The sequence below is a fragment of the Myxine glutinosa genome, chromosome 4 (genome assembly GCF_964187855.1).
Source record: "Myxine glutinosa chromosome 4, kmMyxGlut1.1, whole genome shotgun sequence".
NCBI classification, from domain to species: Eukaryota; Metazoa; Chordata; class Myxini; order Myxiniformes; family Myxinidae; genus Myxine; species Myxine glutinosa.
Window position 1 is genome coordinate 119,152,713 of NC_136264.1, and position 25,828 is coordinate 119,178,540.

General features: G+C 42.8%; 1 protein-coding gene across 1 annotated transcript in view; it reads left to right on the forward strand.

Annotated features, from left to right (window-relative positions):
- Nucleotides 1-25,828, forward strand: part of LOC137425135 (structural maintenance of chromosomes protein 1A) — a 139,390-nt gene that overhangs the window by 18,183 nt on the left and 95,379 nt on the right. Inside the window, exons 4-18 of the mRNA XM_068113262.2 lie at nt 672-875; nt 1,053-1,171; nt 1,579-1,698; nt 1,839-2,097; nt 2,685-2,825; nt 3,137-3,219; nt 3,756-3,855; nt 7,323-7,430; nt 13,008-13,193; nt 14,522-14,701; nt 14,889-15,035; nt 15,435-15,572; nt 19,550-19,666; nt 19,805-19,911; nt 21,041-21,182. Of these exons, the coding sequence (XP_067969363.1) occupies nt 672-875; nt 1,053-1,171; nt 1,579-1,698; nt 1,839-2,097; nt 2,685-2,825; nt 3,137-3,219; nt 3,756-3,855; nt 7,323-7,430; nt 13,008-13,193; nt 14,522-14,701; nt 14,889-15,035; nt 15,435-15,572; nt 19,550-19,666; nt 19,805-19,911; nt 21,041-21,182 (2,151 nt within the window). The remainder of the gene's footprint in view (nt 1-671; nt 876-1,052; nt 1,172-1,578; nt 1,699-1,838; nt 2,098-2,684; nt 2,826-3,136; nt 3,220-3,755; nt 3,856-7,322; nt 7,431-13,007; nt 13,194-14,521; nt 14,702-14,888; nt 15,036-15,434; nt 15,573-19,549; nt 19,667-19,804; nt 19,912-21,040; nt 21,183-25,828) is intronic.

Genomic DNA, 25,828 nt, shown 5'->3' on the forward strand with positions numbered 1-25,828 from the left:
GATCTAAGTTAAACTTGGTACGGGTATGTATAATGTAAAGATGAACTGATTAGATTTTGGGGTCAAGGGGTCAAAGGTCATCTGTCAGAAGTCATGTTAGGTAAAAATTATGTTGCCAAGCTAACTTGTGAACCAGTCATGGGATTTTCACCAAACTTGGTATCATTGCATATAATGATGCTAAGATGAACTGATTAGATTTTGAGGTCAATAGGTCAGAGGTCATGTTAAGTACAAATTGTTACCCTGCCAACTTGTGAACCAGTGATGGGAATTTTAACAAACTTGGTATTGGTATCTATGATGCAAAGATGAACTGATTGGATTATGGCATCAAGAGGTCAAAGGACAGGGGTTATGTCAGGTAAAAATAGGATAGCTTTAGAACAGGGATTTAAATCAAACTTGGTACAAGTATGTATCATAATGTAAATATGAACTGAAATGTTGGGGTCAAAGGTCAGAGGTCATGTTAAGTAAAAATTATTTCGTTACCGCAATAACTTAAGAACGGCTGAAGGGATCCAAGTCAAACTTGGTACAAATATGTATAATTATATAATAATATGGGTGGAGGCATATTGGTCCACTTTGCGACATCTACAGTACCATTCTAGTATATTAATTATGTGATGTCCAGTGCTTGGACCTATGTGGTTGTGGTCCAACAGGGTGCTGTGGAATCGATTGCCATGAAGAACCCCAAAGAACGGACGCAGTTGTTTGAGGAGATAAGCAGGTCAGGTGAGCTTGCTTCTGAGTATGAGCATTGCAAGCGTGAGATGATCAAGGCAGAAGAAGACACTCAGTTTAACTACCATCGCAAAAAAAACATTGCTGCAGAGCGAAAAGAGGCTAAACAAGAGAAAGATGAGGTATGACTCGTGCTTTTGTCTCCAGTATTTTTTGGGTTTATTTCTGAGCCGATATTTCAACAAAGATTGCTACTGTTTGAAATACGAAGGATGTTTTGAGACATTTGGAAATCTTTCGTGTTTGACTACATTGATGAGACTGAGGACAACATTTCTGATCATGCTTTGTTCCACAAGGCCGAGCGCTACCAGAGGCGCCAGGATGAGCTTGCTACTGCACAGTTGCATTTGCAGCTTTTCAAGCTGTTATATGTGGAGAATGACATCAAACAACTAATGCGTGAACATGCTGCAAGGTTGGCATCTGTTTATCGTCATTTAGAATGTTCATATTTATGACCATGTGACAAAACTGGATTTAAATTTGGCTTTTGAGATAATGTAAAGTGATTATCCTCCAACTTACAGCTTACTTTGTTTCCTCCCATCCTCTCTGTTGTTGTTTTGTCCAAATATTGTCACACTGCCCTCCTTTCAGTACTTGACTTTTTAAACAATCTGTTATCTCGTTCTTTTATGAGCCTTGGTATAATGCCTCCCAGTCACTGATGTACAGTATCAGCATTGTTAAATTGGGATGGTGTCTATGGGACTAATTTATGTTACAAAGCAAGCATTGGTGAGATGAAAAGTGGACAAAACTTTGTGTAAAATGTGTTCTGCAATGATGATATTGTACAGCATTGAGTATGGTTGTCACCAGAAACAAGGACATTGATAAGGAGGCCAAGCGAGTGGATAAAGTTGAAGAAGATATGAAAAACAAAAAGAAAGACTATGGAAAGCTCAGCCGTGAGCAGCAGCAGATGGAAAAGGAGATAAAGTAAGGGCATCCCATAACATACTTTTGTGTGTCATCAATCCCAAATAACCAAATAACAAGCTAGTAACCATCAAAGACTGTCATGAAGAAGCTTATGTTTAATGTAAAAATCTTTGGCATTTACTGTCAATTATTTCCAGGGAAAAGGACTCTGATCTGAACCAGAAGCGTCCTCAATACATCAAAGCAAAGGAGAACACCGCACACAAGTTGAAAAAGCTTGATGCAGCACGAAAGTCGTTGCAGAATGCACAGAAGCAGTACAAGAAGCACAAAGCAGACATTGACGAGCTTGAACGGGAGCAGCGTGAAGTTGAGAAGGCACGGCAGGAGTTTGAAGAGCGCATCGAAGAAGAGAGCCAGAGCCAGGGCCGGGACCTACAGCTGGAGGAATCGCAGGTTTGTGATGATCTTTTTGTGTTTAAACCAATAAATAAGCTTAGGATTTGCCATTGTATATGGACATTACAAAAACGAGAACGGCACTCAGTAAAGAGCATACCTCAGCCAGGCTGAACAGTTTGTCTTGTATCCCGATATACACACACACACCGATCTAGATCCGGACCTGAACCAAAATCTAATTGGCTTATTCTTGTCACTTATTCAACTCAACGACCAAGTTTTGTCATAAGTCGTCCACAACTATTTGAAATATCATGCTATATATCCTTTCTGGCCCCATCATTTAATGGTGAAAAATCGCTTTTAAAAAATCTCATATCTTCTGTATCCGGATCTTCACCAAAATCAAATCAATTTGTCCTTGTCACACAACCAACCTGTCCATCAGGTTTTGTCTGAATTCATCCACAACTTTTTGAGATATCCTGTTCACATACAGACAGACAGACAAACAGACAACGGTGAAAACATAACCTCCATCCACCTTTGGTGGGAGAGATAAAAAGTAATTGACTTGTTCATTTGCTGAGCTCTTTGAAGGAATCTTGTTTGAGTGAACCACTTTTGGTTTTCTTCTTCAGGTTATGACGTACAACAACCTAAGAGAAGAGGCGAGCAAACGAGCTGCTGTACTCGCTCAGGAGCTTGAGAAGTTCAATCGTGATCAGAAGACCGACCAGGACCGGCTCGAGCTTGAGGAAAGGAAGAAGATTGACACGGAGGTCTGGATCCACTACTTGCACTTTTTTATTACATTTTTTGCTCCAATAGTTGTACAATTATTTACATTCAATTTGAGTTAATACTTTTAATAGCATGTGAATATATTGTGCAACTGAGCGAAGTTTATTCAACGAGTCCTTCAGATTTAACAGATAATCAAGAAACTTTTGATTTTTGATGAATAGTAGGCAAAAAAGTTTTCCTATTATTTTAGAGAAATTTGTCTCGAAGACTGCACATGCTAACATGACTGTAGCTTCAGCAGTTTTCAATGTTTAGCATAAAAAATATATATTTTGTTGGTGCGCAGGCAAAAATAAAGCAGAAGCTTCGAGAGATTGAGGAAAACCACAAGAGAGTTGATAAGCTAGAGGAGTACATTGTCACCAGCCGGTAGGTTTCTGACCATTTGCCTCATTTGATTTGAGAATTTCTGAGGACTGTCAGTGGAAATTGTTTTTGTATAAAACTGTATTTATATATATTCCATAATCTCTCTTGACATTTGAGCTGTTCAATGAGCTGGCAGCTAGTAAGCCTGAGCGGTGCACACACTCACCTCTGAGCTGTCTAGCTTAGGTTTGAATCTCCAGCCAGCCATAAACTGTCATCCTGGTGTTTTGCATGCCCGCCGAGGCTTCAAAATGTGTGCCATCCCTCAGATTGACGTTAAACTGTTTATCCTGTTTGCCACCACAAGTTGGTGGATGTTGAATATCCCACAGTGTCCTCCATGAAGAGTAGGCGATTTATTTCCGGCACTATGAACAAGTTATAAATCGGCAGCACAGCCTCTTCCCCCTCCCCCAGTAAATGATGCTACCTGCAGCCACTGCATCAAAACGAAGCTCTTCAATACTTGGTCATGACTGACCAAATGGATGGGTGCTGCAACTGATTTTGGTATTCTCTATGATTGATATTTTCAGATCCTCCTTGGAGGATCAGAAGAAACAAGAAGCCCAGCTGACTGAGGAGGTGGAAAATGCAAAACGGAGAATCGAAGAGATCAACGAGGAACTAGGCCAGGTGATAATGTCCATGTAATTGTTGCACTAACGCAAGAAAGCTTTGTAACAGTAATATTAATAATAATAATAATAACTAGAACTGCCACTTTAGAACTTTCCTCTGCCTTCCCACTTTCATACGACCCCGCTTTCTCTTTTTTCACACACACACACACACACACACACACACACACACACACACACACACACACACACACACACACACACACACACACACGCACACACCCATACACACAAACCCATACACACACACCCATACACACACACCCATACACACACACCCATACACACACACATCCCCATACACACACACCCATACACACACACATCCCCATACACACACATACATACACACACACACACACACATCCCCATACACACACACACACAGACATCCCCCCCCACACACACACACATCCCCATACACACACACACACACACACATCCCCACACACACACATACACCCACACACACACACCCCCACACACACACACCCATACACACACACATCCCCATACACACACACACACACACACAACCCCATACACACACACATTCCCATACACACACACACACACACACACACACACATCCCCCCCCCCTCCCCCCCCTCCCCCCCACACACATACACACATTCCCATACACACACACACACACACACACGCACACACACACACACACACATCCCCAGACACACACACACATCCCCGTACACACACACACACATCCCCATACACACACACACATCCCCATACACACACACACATCCCCATACACACACACACACACACATCGCCATACACACACACACACACACACACACACACACACACATCCCCATGCACACACACATCCCCATGCACACATACATCCCCATGCACACACACACATCCCCATGCACACACACATCCCCATGCACACACACATGCGCACACACACACATCCCCATGCACACACACATCCCCATGCACACACACACCCCCATGCACACACACACCCCCATACACACTAACACACACACACATCCCCATACACATGAACACATACACACGAATACACACACATCCCCAAACACACTAAAACATACACACACACACACACACACACACACACACACACACACACACACACACACATCCCCAAACACACACACACATCCCCAAACACACACACACACACATCCCCATGCACACACACTTCCCCATGCACACACACATCCCCATGCACACACACATCCCCATGCACACACACATCCCCATGCACACACACATCCCCATGCACACACACATCCCCATGCACACACACATCCCCATACACACTAACACACACACACACACACACACATCCCCATACACACTAACACACACACACATCCACATACACACAAACACACACACACACACCCCCATACACACACATCCCCATACACACACACATCCCCATACATACACACACACACACACACACCCCCATACACACACATTCCCATACACACACACATCCACATACATACACACACACATCCCCATACATACACACACACACACACACACACACACACACACACACACACACACACACACATCCCCATACACACACACACACACACACACACACACACACACACACACACACATCCACACACACACACACACATCCACACACACATCCCCAAACACACACACACACATCCCCAAACACACACACACACACACACACATCCCCAAACACACACACACATCCCCAAACACACACACACACACACACACACGCATACACCCACATCCCCACACACACATTCCCACACACATTCCCAACACACACATCCCCATCCACACACATCCACACACACACACACATCCATACACACACACATCCCCATACACACACACATCCCCATACACACACACACATCCCCATACACACACACACATTCCCATACACACACACATCCCCATACACACACACACATCCCCATACACACACACACATCCCCATACACACACACACATCCCCATACACACACACACATCCCCATACACACACACACATCCCCATACACACACACACACACACACACACACATCCCCATACACACACACACACACACACACATCCCCATACACACACACACACACATCCCCATACACACACACACATCCCCATACACACACACATCCCCATACACACACACACATCCCCATACACACACACACATCCCCATACACACACACACATCCCCATACACACACACACATCCCCATACACACACACAGATCCCCATACACACACACACATTCCCATACACACACACACATCCCCATACACACACACACATCCCCATACACACACACACATCCCCATACACACACACACATCCCCATACACACACACACACACATCCCCATACACATCCCCATACACACACACATACACACACACACACACACACAAACACACACACATCCCCATACACACACACATCCCCAAACACACACACACACATTAGCACCATTAACATATTTTATTCCCCATGAAGAGTTCTTTACAATGAGCCATGTCTTAATCTTTTCTACGCAGTGTTTTTAGTTATATAGAGGTGCAATTGTTTTCAGTTTTTCCAAGATGGTGCCAGTACCACATGACCTACGACCATGTCCTTGTTGTCATTAATCCATCTACAACTTTTTGAAATGACATGCTTTTTGAAATATCGTTTTTGGCCACCCTATCTCTCAATTGTGAAGAATCACTTGCAAAATTAAATAAAATTCTCGTATCCAGATATTTTCCAAGATCGAATCAATTTGTTCTTGTCACACACCCAACTTGTCCATCAAGTTTCGTCTGAATCCATCCATAACGTTTTGAGATATCCTGCTCCAGACAAACAAACAAACGGGTGGAAACTGGAAACGTAACCTCGTCCACCTTAGTTGACGGAGGTAAAATTAAAAAAAGAAGCTTGTTGGCTCTCTTATTTATTTTTTGTCCTGTAAATTTATTTGTGAAGGAATCGATTTGAATGAGTACATCTAATCTACCTTTGTCAGCCTTTTGTTTTCAAAGTGAAAAGTTTATTCTGAAAAAGTCGGAAAGAAAATGTTTGCTTTAAATATTGTTTTAATAAAGTTGCTCCCTTGAACTTCCTGCTGTTAATTTTATGAAAAGTTGAGAAATAACAAAATGAAGACTGGGCATTGCCATGTGTACACATTGCCATGCTCATATATTTTCGATCCTTGTAGCAATTTGGCATATTGTTAAAGTTTCCATTGGAGGGTTTGCATTTGGGTAGTGATCAATTATTTCTGCTTTTGAAAGGATATCATGTAAGATTTTCCCAAAGTAATAATTTATGAATGGAAATACATCATCATTGCTAATGGTGCATTGTGCGAGTCTAAAAGATAAAATAATTGCGGTTGTTCATCTTGGAACTGCATTTTCTCTGATGGACACAGGTCATGGGTCAACTTGGAGATGCACGCATGGATCGACAAGAGAACAGCCGACAACAACGCCGAGCCGAAATCTTGGAGAGTATCAAACGGCTGTATACGGCCTCCGTGGTGTGTACATGCATAATGTGATCACATGTGGTTGTGGAGGATGTGGAAGAATACATTAATTTGTCCTCCATTTATCGTGGTTTAATCTGAAGTATTTGTTACTCTAAGAAGAGGGAGAAAGCATGGTATGATTTTTAATTACAGCAAAAAACACGGACACTCAGAAAGAACAAGAAAGAGCAATCGGAGATTGCAGACCCTTGCCAGGATGCGTTTTCGGTCGTTTTTAAGGGTTTTGTGTTAAAAACAAATATGGCGGCCAAACCATGTGACCGATGACGTCATCATTCTTTTTTTTTCTCCACCACTTTATCCCTAGATGACGCTCAATAAATTTCATCTTGATCGGATGCAGTTTTGTACTTGTCGAATTATGACGTCATAATGGAGGCACCACCATTCACAATATTTTATTCCCCATGGAGAGTTCTTTACAATGAGCCATGTCTCAATTTTTTCTATGCAGCACATTCAGAGATATAGAGGTGAAAAGTTTTTCGGTTTTTCCAAGATGGCGGCCGAACTACGTGACCTATGACGTCATAATTATTAATTTTTTTCTCCAGCAATTTATCCCTAGATGACGCTCAAGAAATTTCATCTTCATCGGATGAAGTTTTGTACTTGTCGAATTATGACGTCATAATGGAGGCATCTACGACATCATCATTAAAATAAAATAAAACCACCTTTAGAGGCCATTTTCCCCCGCAAAGCGGGGGTTGGCCTTTTTCGGGCACCGTGGTTGTTGTTGTTTTTGTTGGTCCCCTTTTTGAAGCAATGTTTTACGGCCGGATGCCCTTCCTGCCACCAACCCTTTTTGTCGCCTTTTACGACAAACAGGGAATTACCAGTGAACTGGTACTCAATTAGCCGACCTCGGAAGGATGACAGGCTGAGTCAACCCCCCTGGCGTTAATTCAGCGATCGACCGGGATTCAAACCCAGGATCCTAGGATCCTAAGCTGGCACCCTAGCCGCTAGCCCAACACCAGGCATAACCAGGTTTGAGTTTGAAGTAACCTAGGCAGGAGGATGAGGGGAGGAGGAGGGTTAAGATTGAAGAATCATCATGAACATATTTTATTCCCCGTGGAGAGTTCTTTACAATGAGCCATGTCTCAAATTTTCTATGTGGTGCTTTCGGAGATATAGAGGTGCAAAGGTTTTCGGTTTTTCCAAGATGGCGCCAATACCACGTGACATATCACGTCATAATTATCATTAAAAAATTATACAGGTGGAGCTTGCACCTATGGTGGAAATTTCCTGTCAATCGGATCAAAGGTTGCCGAGAAAATCATATTTATTCTGTGCGGACAAACAGACAAACTAACAAACATGAAAAATCACTCATAGAGCGACACTTGGCAAAATAGAACAAAGCAGAATGGCACTCAGTGGAGCATCCTTTTGACCTCACAAATAATTGGTGGTTGAATTCAGTTAGCTGATGTGAAAATCCTATTCAAATTTCAAGTCAATCAGATGAAAATTGAGGATTTTAGAAATTTGTAAAAAGGGGTTGACCTTTGGCCTATGTTGACCTTTTGGCCTATGGTGATCTCAAAAATAGTTGGTGGTTGAATTCAGGTTGCTGATATGTAAATCTCATTCACATTTCAAGTGAATCGGATGAAAATTGAGGATTTTAGAAATTTAAAAAAAAGTGGTTGACCTTTGGCCTATGTTGACCTTTTGGCCTATGCTGATGTCAAAAATAGTTGGTAGTTGAATTCAGTTAGCTGATATGTAAATCCGATTCAAATTTCAAGTCGATTGGATGAAAATTGTGGATTTTAGAAATTTGAAAAAAAGTGGTTTAACTTTGGCCTATGTTGACCTTTTGACCTTAAAAATATATAGGATTTTGTCGGACCACGAACTCTACCATTTGGTGAAATTTCGTGAAGATCTGTTTAAAATTGTGACCTGTAGGCGGGTATAAGTAAGCGGACTGACAAACACACAAACAAACACACACATAAACCGGAGGGGTTTGCATACTTGTTGACAACATACTTGCAAAATGTTTTTTTTGTTTTTTTTTGTCCAAGTAACAAACGGACCCAAATGCAATACCCTCTCCTCCTGCGAGGGTAATGAACAAATACAGGACTATGACTCACCAGCATATATTTCTCCCCGAGTCCTTGTACAAAAACCATTTATATAGTGTTCAGCTGTTTATTTTACAGAAGGTGGTTGTGTGAGTTTGAAGTAACCTAGGCAGGAGGATGAGGGGAGGAGGAGGGTGAAGAGGGAGGCAAGGGGGGCCTTGAGGAGATATCAACATTGACATCACAAAGTTGGGCCCTCGTGATTCAGTCAATAAGGAGACCCTAGTTGGTTACTGAGACATTCCTCAATGGCCGAATTTCCCAGATATTAGCTGTAACCATGTAGTTTTCCCTCTGTAAGCCTCCCCCAAGCTGCCTGACATCAAATAAAGACAGCCTTGAGATGCCCGACTTTTTGCTGCCTGGCATGAGCCTGGTAGATTTGTTCTCACCCCATCTGACACTGCAGTAGGTAGAATTAAAATCTATTTCGCGTGATATGTTATTTTCCAATAGTTGATCTATTCCCAATGTATTGTTACGGATCGCGGATTAGATGTTATTTACCGAGCGGTGGTATTGCCGCGACCTAACAGTTCCGCCGATTCTTCCCCAACTCACCCGATTCCACCCGACGTTGACCAAATCGCGCTATGCTAAATCAATGATTGGAAAGGACACAACGACTGGGATAGATGAAACGACGCAAGGGGTACAGTTCTCAAGACCTCCGGAGGAGGATATAATTAGTGGTGGAGAGAAGGGGTAGATTACAAGGTAATGAGGTAAAGACACAGAAGAGATGGGCACTTAGACACAATCTTATCTATCCCAGACAGACCACAGACAAACGGAACAAGACTGACTTACACAGGGATTGATGGCAGGGAAGGACAGGCAGTCGATAGCACAAGGTGCACCTTGGCTCAGGGACAGGATAAAACACGGTCCAGTCCAGAGATGCGGGGAGGTGTCACAGCGCTTGGAGGTGGCGTCCTTCTCTTTCCAAGCTCAGCGCGCATCTGACGTCACCTCCCTCTTCCTGCGCATGCTCAGCGGGGAGTCACACGCCCTCGGCTCGTTGGCTCCGCCCCAGATGGGACCGATCCGCCGCTTCTATTGGGTGCGGGGGCTACCGGGCTCCGCCCTTGACGAGGAGCTGACAGCGAGCCCCTACTTGGTAACCCCGTCGAGCACATGTTCAATGGCGGCTCGTTGGAAAGGCCTGGTGTTGCTCCCAACACCCCCTACCAACCAAGCCGGAGTGAGGACGCGCACTCCCCGCGCCGCCGCCGTTGTTGTTGTTGTTGTTGTTGCTGAACCGTGAGGAAGAGCTGCGGGGAGGTATTGGGAGGTCCTAAACTTCCTAACGGTGCCATACAATCACATTCTGGTGCAACGAAGAGTCAGAATTAATGGAAACGAGTCCTTAACTGACATAGACTAAGAATAACTAGCAAGATGTCCTATAGTTGTCTACGTGAGATGCGGTGGACCTGGGCACGACATTTAATGGGGGAAATAGGGGGAGGTCGGGTCTACAGAGTGTTGTTTACAGAAAATGGGAATGGGGGATTGGGGATAGTTGGGAAGTATTGAGGAAATAGGGGAATATTTACAAGCGGATACGGATGGATGAAATCCCATATCCGCAACAGTATTTTAAAAGGTTGCCTTAAGGGAAAACACCTTTAGTTGTTATTGATGAGTCGATGACCCTCCCCCCGACTTCCTGCACCATGTTGACTTTTATTAAACTGGCTGCAAATGCCTTTTAAGCTCGGTTTTATCTACATCCGAGCTGGACACAAGTTTTGATCAACAGATAAGATTAAATTTACCCACAGGGAGGAGGCTTGTCAATCTCCATTGGTCATAAACTCCTTGTGTAACAAATATGCTGTTGTTTTTAGGGGTAATTGTGAGACTCTGTTGCTGCCTGTATTCTTTCTTGGCATATCAGAAGTTTGCTATGTTAGAAAATTTGAATTTGACCAGGGTACTCGTCCATTGGGCCTGCTTTTATGACCATTGGATATTTGATTGTGGATGATGCAGTTGGTTTAGTGTCCAATTCGTAGGACACCTTGTCCATTCCAGCTTGTATTGCACCAGAAGAGCATTTATAGCCGGCGAAGCCAGTGTTGTGAATGAACGCGTATTATGTTGAAAAGCCAGATTTTGCTGGATCCTTTGAGAATTTCGAAGCTTTGACGCACCAAATCGCTCCATGGAGGCCGCCATCTTGTGTATACGGAAGTATGCATAAACAATTGCGAAAAAGTTCAACAGAGGCTTTGGCTTTGCCGGCTCATTGCGGCTTTGCAGTAAGGTCATATTAGCCGGCGAAGCCGGTGTTGTGAATGAACACGTACGTATTATGTTGAAAAGCCAGATTTTGCTGGATCCTTTGAGAATTTTGAAGCTTTGACGCACCAAATCGCTCCATGGAGGCCGCCATCTTGCGGATGCGGAAGTATGCATAACAATTGCGAAAAAGTTCAATAGGAGTTTGTTTCACCCGTCTTTGTTTGATTCACAATCTAATGCACCTCTAATTTGTAATTAAAATACTTTAAGACCAACCTCGTTCCCTGGGCCCGCACGGGCCCTGGTTATCTTCAACGAAAATCTTCACCAAACACCGGATCCAATGAGATTCGAGCATTTGAAAAAATATTTCAAAAAAGCTTATTACCGAGTTTCGGAGGCTGAAAACGGCGTCAAATATTCTAAAATTGACGAAGAATTCTTTTTTAGAAATCTCGCGGCCGTCGGGGATAGTTTTTCACGGCCGGAAATATCTGAAGTTGAGACGGAATTCACCGAATTCATCAAGAAGTAAATTTTATCAATTTTAATCTCATCCAGAATGCAAATGGTGTCATTTTGAACTAGGTACGGTACCTACTACACCTACCTACTACCAACTACCTAACCTACTGATGCCATAGTGATGGGTAAAATACTGGCAAGAGGCTTTGGCTTCGCCGGCTCATTGCGGCTTTGCAGTAGGGTCATATTAGTCTGTAATGTAACTCGACAGACAACGATCGATTGTCGTACATTTATTTACTCTTGGGATACAGGCCCGTTTCACGTCACACCGTCTGCACTCTGACGTAACTCCCGGAAACGGAAAGAGACCCCTTTGAACAAAAGAACACGTTTGCACGTCCATATATGACATGGTCCAACCCGATTCTGCTTGCATAAATCGAACACTCCCAAACAGCTGAGGAGCAGAATCTTAATGCTAACCAAAATGTCTTTTTAAACTGAGCTACTCAGTCGCTTAACAGGAAGTTCACATCCACATTAATGACGTTTTATTTTTGATTTGGCCCCATCGCTTCAATGATTTAACCCCATCACTTCATCTTTTATTTATTTTTTCCTTGGCATTGTGTAGCTTTCATCAGTATTGTGTTGCTTATTTTTGCAATGACATTGATGCGGGGTTTGAGATGTAATAACGTTGCTCGCTCTACCTGGACTGTGCGTGTGACATTCACAGTACGGCCGGCTCATCGACCTGTGCCAGCCAACGCAAAAGAAGTACCAGATAGCTGTGACAAAGGTGTTGGGAAAGAACATGGATGCAATCATAGTGGATACAGAGAAGACTGGCCGAGACTGCATCCAGTACATCAAAGAGCAACGGGGCGAGCCCGAAACATTTCTCCCACTTGATTATCTCGAGGTATTTGGGGGATTGAAGAATTATGTTTTCACAATGGTGCTTTCTTTATTTCTTTATTTCTTTATTCATTAATTCATGTAATTAATTTTTTTATTTGATTACTATAATTAATTAATTAATTATATGACTTTCATTTAATTATATGACTTTAATGAATTAATTAATTAATTAATTATACCAAGAGCAAGTATATAATTTGGAACGGGAACGGTACTTGGTAGATCGCATACCTCTACCAGACTGAACAGTTTACGTTTTGTATCCCATTGATAGGCCGGATCTGCATCCGGACCTTAACCAAAATCTAATCAGCTTGTTCTTGTCACCTGCATAACTCATCCGCCAAATTTTGTAATTTGTTCACAACGTTTTGAAATATCATGCTGTATATTGTTTTTGGCCCCATCGCTCAATGGTGTGAAGAATCATTTGTTATTTCAAAAAGATTCTCGTATCCGGATCTGGATATTCACCAAAATTGACTCACTTCATCTTTGATTGACTCACTTCATCGATGATTGACTCGCTTCATCTTTGATTGACTCGCTTCATCTTTGATTGACTCACTTCATCTCTGATTGACTCGCTTCATTTTTGATTGACCTGCTTCATCTTTGATTGAATCGCTTCATCTTTGATTGACTTGCCTCATCTTTGTCAAGCACCCAACCTTGCGTCTGAATACATTCATAACTTTTTGAGATATCCTTCTCACACACAGAGGTGAAAACACAATGCACATCCACCTACGGTGGCAGCCACAACAACTACAACTGCAATAACAAGAATCGGGCAAATTGCTCATCCCTTATTTGAATTGCATACATGAAGGAAAACCCTTCTGTATTTTTACACTATTCAGCCTTGAAAACATCGGGCTAAAACTGAAAATATGTACAAAATTCGGATCCAGGTCCTTGTCACAATCCAGGTCTAATTCGGATCCAGGTCTAATCATTTCGTTCTTGTCACATACCCAACCTGTTCATAAAGTTTCATCTGAATCTGTCCATAACTTTTTGAGATATCCTGCTCACAGACACAGGTGCGAACATAACCTCCGTCCACCTTCGGTTGTGGAGGTTAAAATGCCTACCCCTTGATCCTCTTGGGGAAACATTTTGCTTTTCATTTGGCTTAAGCCAATATTTTTTCATGATTAATGCATTCCTTTACAACCACCACTCTTCTGTGGCTACTCTGATAGTGTCGGCTAGCCACAGGAAATTGCTATCGCTAGGAATTATTTTTTTTCACCAAATCTGCATTTATTGGTGCCAGTTTGCAACTTTATTTCCTTTGCATCAAGCTCGAATTTCCATTTGCAGGTCAAACCGACTGACGAGAAGCTACGGGAACTGAGAGGGGCAAAGCTGGTGGTCGATGTGATCCGCTACGAGCCTCCGCAAATAAAAAAGGCCTTGCAGTATGCATGCGGAAATGCTCTTGTATGTGAGAATGTGGAGGATGCACGACGAATTGCGTTTGGTGGACCACAGCGCCACAAGGTATATATCTGCATTTACATATAACATATGCAAAGCATGAGAGGAGAGAGCAGTGGGGGAAGTGTCAAAAGTCCCACCACGCTTGTGTTGTATGTAGATGTTGACTGTTGGTTTCTGAGGACGTTTGCCCAGCTTGGCATGTAGGTCCTTCAGTCCACATTATCTCTGGCGCTAATTTTGCCTGCAGGCAGTGGCACTTGACGGGACCCTATTCCAGAAGTCTGGAGTTATTTCTGGTGGAGCGAGTGATTTGAAAGCACGTGCACGGCGATGGGATGAGAAGGCAGTGGACAAGCTGAAGGAGAAGAAGGAGTGTCTCACTGAGGAACTGAAAGTAGGAATCTTGGAATCGATCGTCTTTGCACGAAATGTCTTCAAAAATCGATCTGTATCTTTTTGCTCATTTATTTACACTGAAAATTATTCATAATTAACATAGCCCTCGGAATTAGTATGGAGTTACTTTTACTGTTGTTATTGTTATAGTTACTGGGTATAGAGTTCACTTTGCATTGGGAAGGTAGATTATTATATCATTGAAGCCCCCAACCCCCCCCCCCCCCCCCCACTACATTGTGAACTGCTCTGCTGTTTTAAAAATATTTAGATAAACATTATGAATGAATGAATGAATGATCGTTTTAAGGCCAGAGATAAACATTATCTTGCATCATAAATGGCTCGCAAGTAAGAATAGTGAGTTGACTGGCAACCTGGGTGTGTAATTGTGTAGGAACAAGTGAGAATGAAGCGGAAGGAGGCGGAGCTACGCCAGGTGCAGTCACAGGCTCACGGTCTGCAGATGAGGCTGAAATACACACAGAGCGACTTAGAGCAGACGAAGAACAAGCACCTGGCCAACAACATGCAGGTTATTGTTCACTTTCTCAAGGGATGTGCTTGTGCTCCCTACCTGCTGGATGTACTTTGGTATGATTTGCCAAATCATGTCATCTATAATATAAAAGACCTATATCCTATAAATATAAAAGACCTATAAAAGACCTATTTATATCTATAATATAAAGACCCTGGTGTTGGGCTAGCGGCTTAGGTGCCAGCTTAGGATCCTAGGATCCTGGGTTCGAATCCCGGTCGATCGCTGAATTAACGCCAGGGGGGTTGACTCAGCCTGTCATCCTTCCGAGGTCGGCTAATTGAGTACCAGTTCACTGGTAATTCCCTGCTTATCGTATAAAAGGTGACAAAAAGGGTTGGCGGCAGGAAGGGCATCCGGCCGTAAAACATTGCTTCAAAAAGGGGACAAAAAACAACAACAACCACGGTCCCCGAAAAAGGCCAACCCCCGCTTTGCGGGGAAAAATGGCCTCTAAAGGTGTTTTTTTGTTTTGTTTTGTTTTTTTATAATATAAAAGGAACTTGGTTTTGGTGTGCCTGTCTGTGTGCGTGCGTGCGTGCATCCATCTGTCAATACGTAGGGGATTATATGCCGTACATATGCTCACCATAGATTCTGATTGGCATTTTTTTTATCAGTCAGATGCTAGGCAATCTGCAAACAGAATGATATCGTTGAGTAAGGTGAGGATAGATGGGCTACTTTCAATTTTCAGTTTGAAACAAAACTCTTCCTCCATCTTCTTCTTCATTATATTAATGGTGGGTCTCATATCAATTAGATTCAGAAAACATTTGCTATATTCAAAACTTTTTCTTTCAACAATTTCCATTTTCCATTAAAACAAAAACTCTTCCTCCATCTTCTTCACTTAAAATGCCGAGTCTCATTCAATCCGATTTCTCATATTTAGATTCAGAAAATATTTGCTGTACTCAATGCTTTTTTTTGTCAACATTTCGATTTTATTCATATAATAGAAATATATCGCCCTATTAAACAGTATTTATGACCATACACCGCCTTTTAAGGCATCACAAAGTGGGTCGATGTACTTGCAACACAGGTGCGAAAAGGAGCTGCATCTATTCGCACGATTTTTAAAGGGTGAAAGTTAATTTTTATTTATTTTCTCTGAAAACCTGTCTGTCAAAACACCTTACCATCTATTTATTATGTAAGCAAAAATGGAAGAATTTCCCTCTTCCCTTCTGCACTGTATTCTCCATACATGAGGGGTAGTGGACTGATATGATACATGCTATGTCAACTCGTATTTCAGTGCCAACTTTTCAACACATTCCCTTTGATAATGCCCCCGCCACCCCCCCCCCCCCCCACCTCCTCCCCTCACCTTTCTCTCCTCATGCCTCTGTCGCCCTCTCTCCCCCCCAATCTTCTCTTTCTCCCTCTCTCCTCCCCCTCCCTTCTCCCCTCCCTCTCCCTTCTTCACTCCCTTCTCCACTCTCCTGCTCCCTCCCATTTCCCACCCCCCCTCATATCCTCCTCCCTTTGCCCCTCTGCTAACCTCCCATCCATCCCCTCCCCTTCCCTTCCTCCTCACCTCCCTCCCACATAGCTTCTCCCTTCCTTCCTTCCCCCACCCCCCTCCTTCCCTCCATCCCCCTCTCACACCCTTCCACTCCTTCACGTCTCCTCTTCCTCTCCACTCCCCCTCCCCATCTCTTTCTTACCCCTCCCCTTTTCTTCCTTTCTCTCCCCATCCCCCTCCCTTTCCCCTCCACTCTTAATATTCCCGTCAGCGAAGCGACTCTGCGTTGCTCGGCAATGCCGGGTCCTTTCTAGTAAGTTGTGAAACTTTGAACAGATGCGCTTGCTCTGGATTCCACTTCTCAGGTGTGGTTCTAGGACCGAGGTTTTAGAATGAATGTTGTTTGGAGGACTTGGATTCGCACTCGACTCTTCAGGACTCAGACTCTGCCAAAAACTCAGACTCAGCCTGATTCCAGCTCGAGTCTGGCCAAATCTAGTGTACAGTAAAAGGTTTAGGGTACAGTAGAAATAAAAAGTGTGCAGTAAAACTTTGTGCACAGCAGCAAGACCCTGTACGTGCAGTAACCAGGCCTAATTGGTTTCCAGCCAAAACGCTTGTACCATGCAACCATCAAGCACGTGATTATGAAGGACTAATGAACAGAATTGAACAATCCTATAGAGGAAAATGAAAATAACTCTCACCGATGTTCTAGATTATCAGAGAATGTGAACGTCATACCTTCGTGTAATGGCATGCGATCCAAAACACATTCTGTTCTTTCAAAGAGCCCTTTTAACGATTCACTGAATCACTTTAAACCGAAACACTAAATGGCTTAACTTTATACGCTGTCAATGTCTGTGCACCGATTTTAAGTGCGACACAAAAATAAGGTACATGTAATAATATGATTGTAATAATAAAAGCGAGGTTTTGGACTGTAACTAAAAAGAAACTGGGAACGAGTCATCTATTTATACACTGCCTTAAGTGATCTTTCTTAAACTGTTAAAAAAAAAACATGTTTAATAAACACAGTTGCATTCTTTACTTTACATCGTTATACTTGTAAACATGAAAAATACGATCATTTGGACATTCATATCAACAAGTTAGGTGTTAATTTACGTGTTTTGAAAAACCAATTAAAAACAAGCAATTATATCTCACTTCTGATTGGCTAAGGTGATGCCTTTCATATCTCCGTTATTTATTTGAGCTAGAACCTCAAAATTTGCAAATTCTACATTGAGGACGTGTCAAAATTATGTTGCCTCGCCAACTTGTGAACAAGTTGATGGGATTTTGAATAAACTTTGTATAAGTATATTTGACGCAGATGTGCAAACATGTGCCGATTACAACCCTAGTTTGTACACCTGTTTCTTATATTATTGATATTTTAACCTGGAGTTTAACCACCAAAAATATTAAATCCACAATTATAAATACTTGAACATTTGGTAATCAGCACATTACTTTAAAGGAACAATGTGTATGGGTGTCTGTATTTAGAAATAGTTTGTTGCCAGCGAACAATGTATTTTCAAGATGTCAAGTGGGTTATTTTATGTTACAGCAGATGTATGTTGAAATGAGAACCAGAAAACCAGAAAGAACCAGAAAACACGGCCTGGATCTTAGTCAAACTTGGTGCATGTTGAAAAGTAATGCCTCCTTTTCTTTTTCTCTATAACAGGTAAAGATATTTGAATGAAACAGAGCACAGTCATCACATTAGTTCTTCTCGCTACTGGGTATGAAGTTTGGTGATTCTGACATTGGATGTCTCAGTGCTAGATTCGTTAAGATAGTAGATGGCAGAACATTGTTGACAGTACTGTGAAGCGCTGGAGTTGAGCTTGGAAGACTGACTGGAGATGAGGTAACTGAAGATGACTGAGAGGTGGGTGCTTGAATACAATCCTGAGAGTAAGAGACAGTCAATTGAGTATGGCAGATCACCAGCCCCGACATGGCTCTTCCTCAAACTTAAGGAACACCTTCGTTGAGATTATATTCTTCCGACAATGATGTCGAGGCCGATGTGAAGTGCTGCTTACGTTGGCAGGACGCAAAGCTATTGTGACAGCATCACAAAACTACTTGAACGTTAACAAAATCTCTGCACAGCAGTGGTAATTGCTGAGAAACAAATGTGCACCATGGTAGAATGACGATTGATATTAGTATTTGTCTTCTTTGTTTCATTCAAATATATTTATAATTTTATATATTTTGGTGAAAAAGAATGGGAGGCATTACTTTGCAGTATGCCCTCGTATTTTGCAGATATGTAAAAGGATACACTCATTGTTGGCACTGCACACCTTCAAAAGTATGTTTTGTTGATTGTTAAGAATAACTGATAACCACATAACCCTTTGCCCTAATTCTGCATGTGGATTTGATGTCATTTGTATTGGCATTTTAACTTTTGATGACATGAGATTCAAATTGACGTCTAATTTATAGCCTTCTGTCACTGCAGGAAAAGTCAAAACTGGAGAGTGAGTTGGTAAACTTTGGGCCACGCATGAACGAGATAAAGCACTGCATTGTAGCTCGAGAGAGAGACGTGAAGCTGATCATTGATAAGATGAACCAGGTCGGTGCGTCTGCGCTCATGTCAATGCATGTCACGACGTATAGGATACTTTGAGACATTTACGTCGTTGTTTTGACTTGTTTGGTTTGGGTTGCGGTTCATGTTTGGTGACTTTTTACATGAAATCTTGTTTGGCAGGTCGAGGACGAGGTATTTGAGGAGTTTTGCCGTGAAATTGGTGTGAGAAACATTCGTGAATTTGAGGAGGAGAAAGTGAAAAGGCAGCAGGAAATTGCAAAAAAGCGGTGCGTTTTATGTAGTTGTTCACATCTGATCATTGGGTCCAAATTGGATTGTTGTTTTTTTATGTCTCTGCCGACGAAGTTGACCGATTCATTATGTTTTCAGGTTGTCCGTCCAACTGTTTGTCTGTCCGTCCGTCCGTGATAGGTTTTCGTTACCTCGATAACTTGAGAATGGCTGACGGGATCTTAGTCAAACTTGGTGCAGGTATGTATATTGAGGTAAAGATGAACTGATTAGATTTTGGTGTCACGAGGTCAAAGGTCATGTTAGGTAAAAATCCTGTTACCTTGGTAACTTGTGAACTTGTGATGGACTCCGACCAAATTTGGAACAATTATGTTGAATGATGTGAAGATGAACTGAGTAGAACTTGGGGTCAATAGGTCAAATGTCAGTCAGGTCTAACCAACTTGATCTAATAATAATAATAATAATAATCTAATAATAATAATAATAATAATCTAATAAAAATAATAATAACAGGTCTAACTTGAGAACAGCTGAAGTGATCTGATTCAAACTCGATACAGGTATGTATAATGAAGTAAAAATTAAATGATTAGATTTTGGGGTCAAAGGCCAATGGTCAGAGGTCATGCCAGGTAAAACTGTGATAACTTGTGTGCAGCTGAAGGGATTTAAATGAAAACTTGGTATATGTTTGTATAATGATGTAAACATGAACTGATTAAATTTTGGGGTGAAGAGGTCAGAGGTCATGTCAGGTAAAAATGTGATAACTTGAGAACAGCTGAATGGATTTAAATCAAACTTGGTACAAGTATTATAATGATGTAATAATGTGGGCGGGGGCATATCGGTCGACGTTGTGACGTCGAAGCATGTTGTTCTAGTTTTAATCGATAAGGGTGTGGGACAAGTTCATGACAACATGTCAAGCTTGTTCTTCCTCCAGTTATTATTTGTATTGCACAATTGGCAGAACATCTTGCACATGAACATTTCAATGTTGGTAAACATTAGAATTTTTACCATTGTGATATCGTTTGATAGGTTGAGAACATCGATAAATATAATTGGACTCTTTCACATTGTGATTGATGCATGAGTTGTAGTGAGGACAATCTTCAACACATGCCGTGAAAAGCCTGTTCATACCTCTCACAGGTCTGAGTTTGAGAACCAGAAAACACGGCTTGGAATCCAGCTGGAGTACGAGAGAACGCAGCTTAAGGAGGATTTAGGCAAGGTGCACGTGTGGGAGGACACGGTGAAGAAAGATGAATTGGAAGTTGAGAAGCTAAAAAAGGTACTGTTATGTCGGGTGGGGTAGTGATATGTAGAGCAGATAGGTCTGAATAGGTAACGTGCTTCGCTTGTCGCGGTAAGGAAATCACCCTGTAATAAGTTCTTCATGTGTCGGCGTTTTGTCGGTTAAGATGTACACCTGTGAGAATACCAGGATGTTCGAGTGATAAGTAGCGTAGGGATTAAAAGGTAAAGCCCCTGTATGTCTCACCTGGTAGTCAAACCGTTGTCCCTTTTGGCACTGCACCCATTTAGACACTTAGTTAGGATCTTTATTACAACACTAAATGATTCCCATCCCTGACATGACTTTGGAAGACGACCAGGCAACGGGGCCGGTTCGGCGCACCGCGCCGGACCGCGGCCCGTTTAATCTCCGCTGAGACCGCGTAGCACGCTACACGCTACGTGCTATACCACACCTAGGAGGGCTGTGATCGGTTGGCGTGAATGGACGCGGAAGGCGCGAAGCGGGTCGACAAAACACGGGAGGCTACGAGGCCCTGATTGGGTGCCGCGCAGGGCTGACGTCACTGCCAGAGGTGATAAGAAGGGTGCGCCAAACGACGTGAGCAGAAAAAGGTTTTTGAGTTCTCGGTTCGCAGTTCACAGCTTGAGAGAGTCCCGATGCGATCCCGAGTTGGCTTGTGAGCAAAGTCCTCGCCCTGGTTGAGTTGGCTGTCGTGTGGAAGATCGCCGTTGAGGTGGTTGGAGCTCGCTCCTTGTTGTGGGGGGATTCGCGCTAGCCTGCGTTGGACCTTGTGGTGCTTTGGAATTTGGGTGCTTCGCGGTGCTTGTGCGGGAGCAAGGCGCCTCATGGTTTGCAGCGGAGATTGGAGACAGACAAGACGACAGGACAGATAAGGCCAATCCCCATTGCAAATTACACGACGAGACATTTCTTTTCGTAATTCATTTTCCCCCGTCTGTGTTTGAGATCTGGTGAGTGGGATCCCAATTTAGGAGTTTTAGATTTATTATCGCGTTTTCCTGTCCCTGCGTTTCTTTTTAATAAACCCTTTTATTATTTTCTATTCCCTGTTACACCTGTGCCCGTGTCGAGTTAATTCCCTTAGGGAATCGGAGTGTCCGTTGGAGTTCGATCGCCGTCCACAGTAAGCGCTTACGCAGCTTCCACCTTCCTTCTTCCTCCCGTGCGACCATAGTAAAATCCGTATTGGTTGTTGCCTCCGAATAAAACCGTTTAGACCTATCCGCGGTCTCTGGTGTTAACCGGAGTCGCACAATAGTACTTTATAACAACTTTGTTGGACTTGTTCTTATATTTTGAGGTGTGTGTGTGTGTGTGTGTGTGTGTGTGTGTGTGTGTGTGTGTGTGTGTGTGTGTGTGTGTGTGTGTGTGTGTGTGTGTGTGTGTGTGTGTGTGTGTGTGTGTGTGTGTGTGTGTGTGTGTGTGTGTGTGTGTGTGTGTGTGTGTGTGTATGTATGTATGTATATATATATAGATATATATACACAAATAATTAAGTTAAGCACCCCCCCCGTTTTTTTACAACCTCGCACATTACAAGTTTGTTGTCGTCAAAACAGTGTAATATACCCATGATATTGCTATATTTTCTGGAGAAGTGATATTATGGTCACATAAAAACATAACAATCATGCCGTTTTCAATATTTTATTCTGAATAATTTAAGGTGAAATTTTTTGGGAATTTTAGGCATATTTTCACCTCAATTTAAGTATGGAGCTATAGGTCCATCACGGACAGTGTGGATGACGTTTATGTTTTCTAACGTACAGTCATTGTTCTGAGAAGACCTCTAGCGATCTTTGCGTCAATAACGTGTGTAGGACCCACGTGATCGGATCACTGACTCAACCAATCACTTTTTTTCACTTTGATCACTCAATTTCATCAATGGATAATTGCTAATGTCATACCAATCATTATTTGATCTCACATACCTTAGAATATATGCCAATGTATACATATACACAAAGAATATATATTAGGGGGTGCTTACCTTAATTCGTTGTGTAGGGGTGCTTAACTTAATTCTTTGTGTATATATAGATATATATATATATATATATATATATAGATATATATATATATATATATATATATATATATATATATATATATAGAAATATATATATATATATATATATATATATATATATATATATATATATATATATATATATATATATATATATATATATACATATATATATACATATATATATACAGACTTGGCATTTAATATGGAATATTTTTTTTGTGGGGGTGTACTTACTTTTCAAGATGACTTAGAACCAAAAGTTCATTGGAATTATGTTGAAATTATTCTAGATTTTGTTAATGTGACCTTTAAAAGGAACAAAAATCACATTTGACATTTCGAAGCAAATAAATTGATCCTTGAAAGTGATGTAAACTGATATCGAACTCAATTCACGGACAGTACTGTGTTAAACTTCTGGGCGTTTTCCAGAAGTATCTCTTTATTTTGCACATTAGCCAAAAATTTTTTTTAACAAAAACAAAAGTTAAGTTCGGGCCCGGGATTCATTCCAGTCGCCCGGTCGGCCCGGAGGTGGGGGTGCGGGGCCTGTCACGGAACGTCAAAACAAACGGGCTGCCGGGGCCGCCCAAAAGTCGGGCGTGAGGGGCGCGTCCACTAATGGAACGCCTCTCGCTTCCCAGATCGAGGGCCACGTGGTCAGGAGAACCTCGTCCCTTCTGGTTGCCCTGCCGTCCCACCGGGAGCGCTGGCAGGGTGTACTTCAAACTAAGCTTAAGTGTCAAGTGTTAAGTTCCTCCTTGCCCTCGCAAGGGAAAGGCTAGGGTCAAGCTCTTCCAAATTTCCAAACACTAGAAATCGGACGTCTCAAATTAATTAACTAATTTGTTAATACATCTCAGTCGCCCGCGACCTCTCTAGCGCGGGCGTCGAACCAGTTCATTTCCGGGCGACCGGGCCAAGTATCGGCTCGGCCGTGGCCGAAGCCGTTGATTCCACCGTAGCACGCTAACGCGTAGGCTCGCGCGTCCCTGGTCCGCCGGGGCTCCGCGGGTGTCCTACCGTGCCCAAGTCGCCATGCTCCCTGAATAAGAGAGTCAGACGTGCGACTAGCGACTGCGACGTGCAGACGACGAATAAGAGATTTATTTGGGACGAATAAGAGAGTCAGACGTGCGACTAGCGTGCGTCAGACTAGCGACTGGGATTACCGACAGTAAAATTACAGTTCAGTAGTTCATGTAACCCCCACGAGCATTCAGGAGAGCACGTAAACGTCGAGGCATGCTGTTCAGGAGATTTGCCAAGGTTTGGACAGGAATCGCTTGCCATGCAGTGACAATAGCCTGCTGCAATTCACGCACAGAGGCTGGCTGCTGGTCCAAGTTGTCGATTTGACGCGTTAATTCTGCCCACAAGTTCTCTATCAGATTCATATCCGGGGACGTGGCTGGCCACTCCATATGCTCTACACCACGGTCAGCAAGAAAGTGTTGGATCATGCGAGCACGATGAGGCCGTGCATTGTCATCTTGGAAGACAAAGTTCCTCGAAAGGCTGCACGAACAAATGGAAGCAATGTTTCTTCCAGAATGGCCCTGTGCTTGAAGTGGTTCAGGTTTCCATTCAGAACAACCAGGTCAGTTTTGCCCCCTGCATGAAAAGCAGCCCAAACGGTCACCCCACCACCTCCAGCTTGGACTCTTGGCACCTTACAATCTTCGTTGTAGGCTACATGCACTTGTCTGCGCACTCGGATGCGGCCATATTGACGATAGACCAGAAATCTAGACTCGTCACTGAAGATCACGTGATTCCAGTGTCCTGGCTGCCATTGACGGTGCTCTCTGGCCCACTGCAATCAGCGCTGGCAGTGTTGTCTGGTCAGACGTGGCTTTCTCAGGGGACGCCTGGCATGATAGCCTGGTGGAACCAGTTGTTGGTTGACTAGCCTTCTGGATACAGGCACATTTGTCAGTTGCTGCCACTCAGCCCTAAGCCGATTAGCTGACTTGGTACGGCCATTGCGGACTAACCGGTGCAGCTGGCGATCATCCCTCCTTGTGCTTCTGCGGGGACGTCCTGACCTCGGTATTGGAGTAGGGACACCCCTCTGAGCATTTTGTTTCAGGATCTTTGACACCTGACCTTGAGTGATGCCATACTGCCGAGCAATAGCACGCTGTTTCATGCCGGAATTTCGTAAAGCCACCACTAAATGACAAACAGCATTGTCGAGTTGACGGACCATCTCCAGGGGAAGCGGCAATAACTTTTGTAGACGTGCAGTTGTTTTCCACTAATACAGAACGCAACAACCCTTATACACCCGATTGTGAAGCCAATCGTCAAATGTACCTGTCCGTACATTTTGTCACGCCACCTCTGATATAATCCTGTTATTGACTTCTTGCTGCGACAGACAATCAATGACATGGTTCTTTTAACAAAGAAATCACCGAAGCGTAAAAGAAACTCACCAGATTGATATACCGAGTTCAGAAAGTAAACCCAAGTCAAGAAAAAAATATATTCCATATTAAATGCCAAGTCTGTGTATATATATATATATATATATATATATATATATATATATTGTTATAGATCGCGGTTAGATGTTATAGACCGAGCGGTGGTGTAAGACCGCGACCTAACA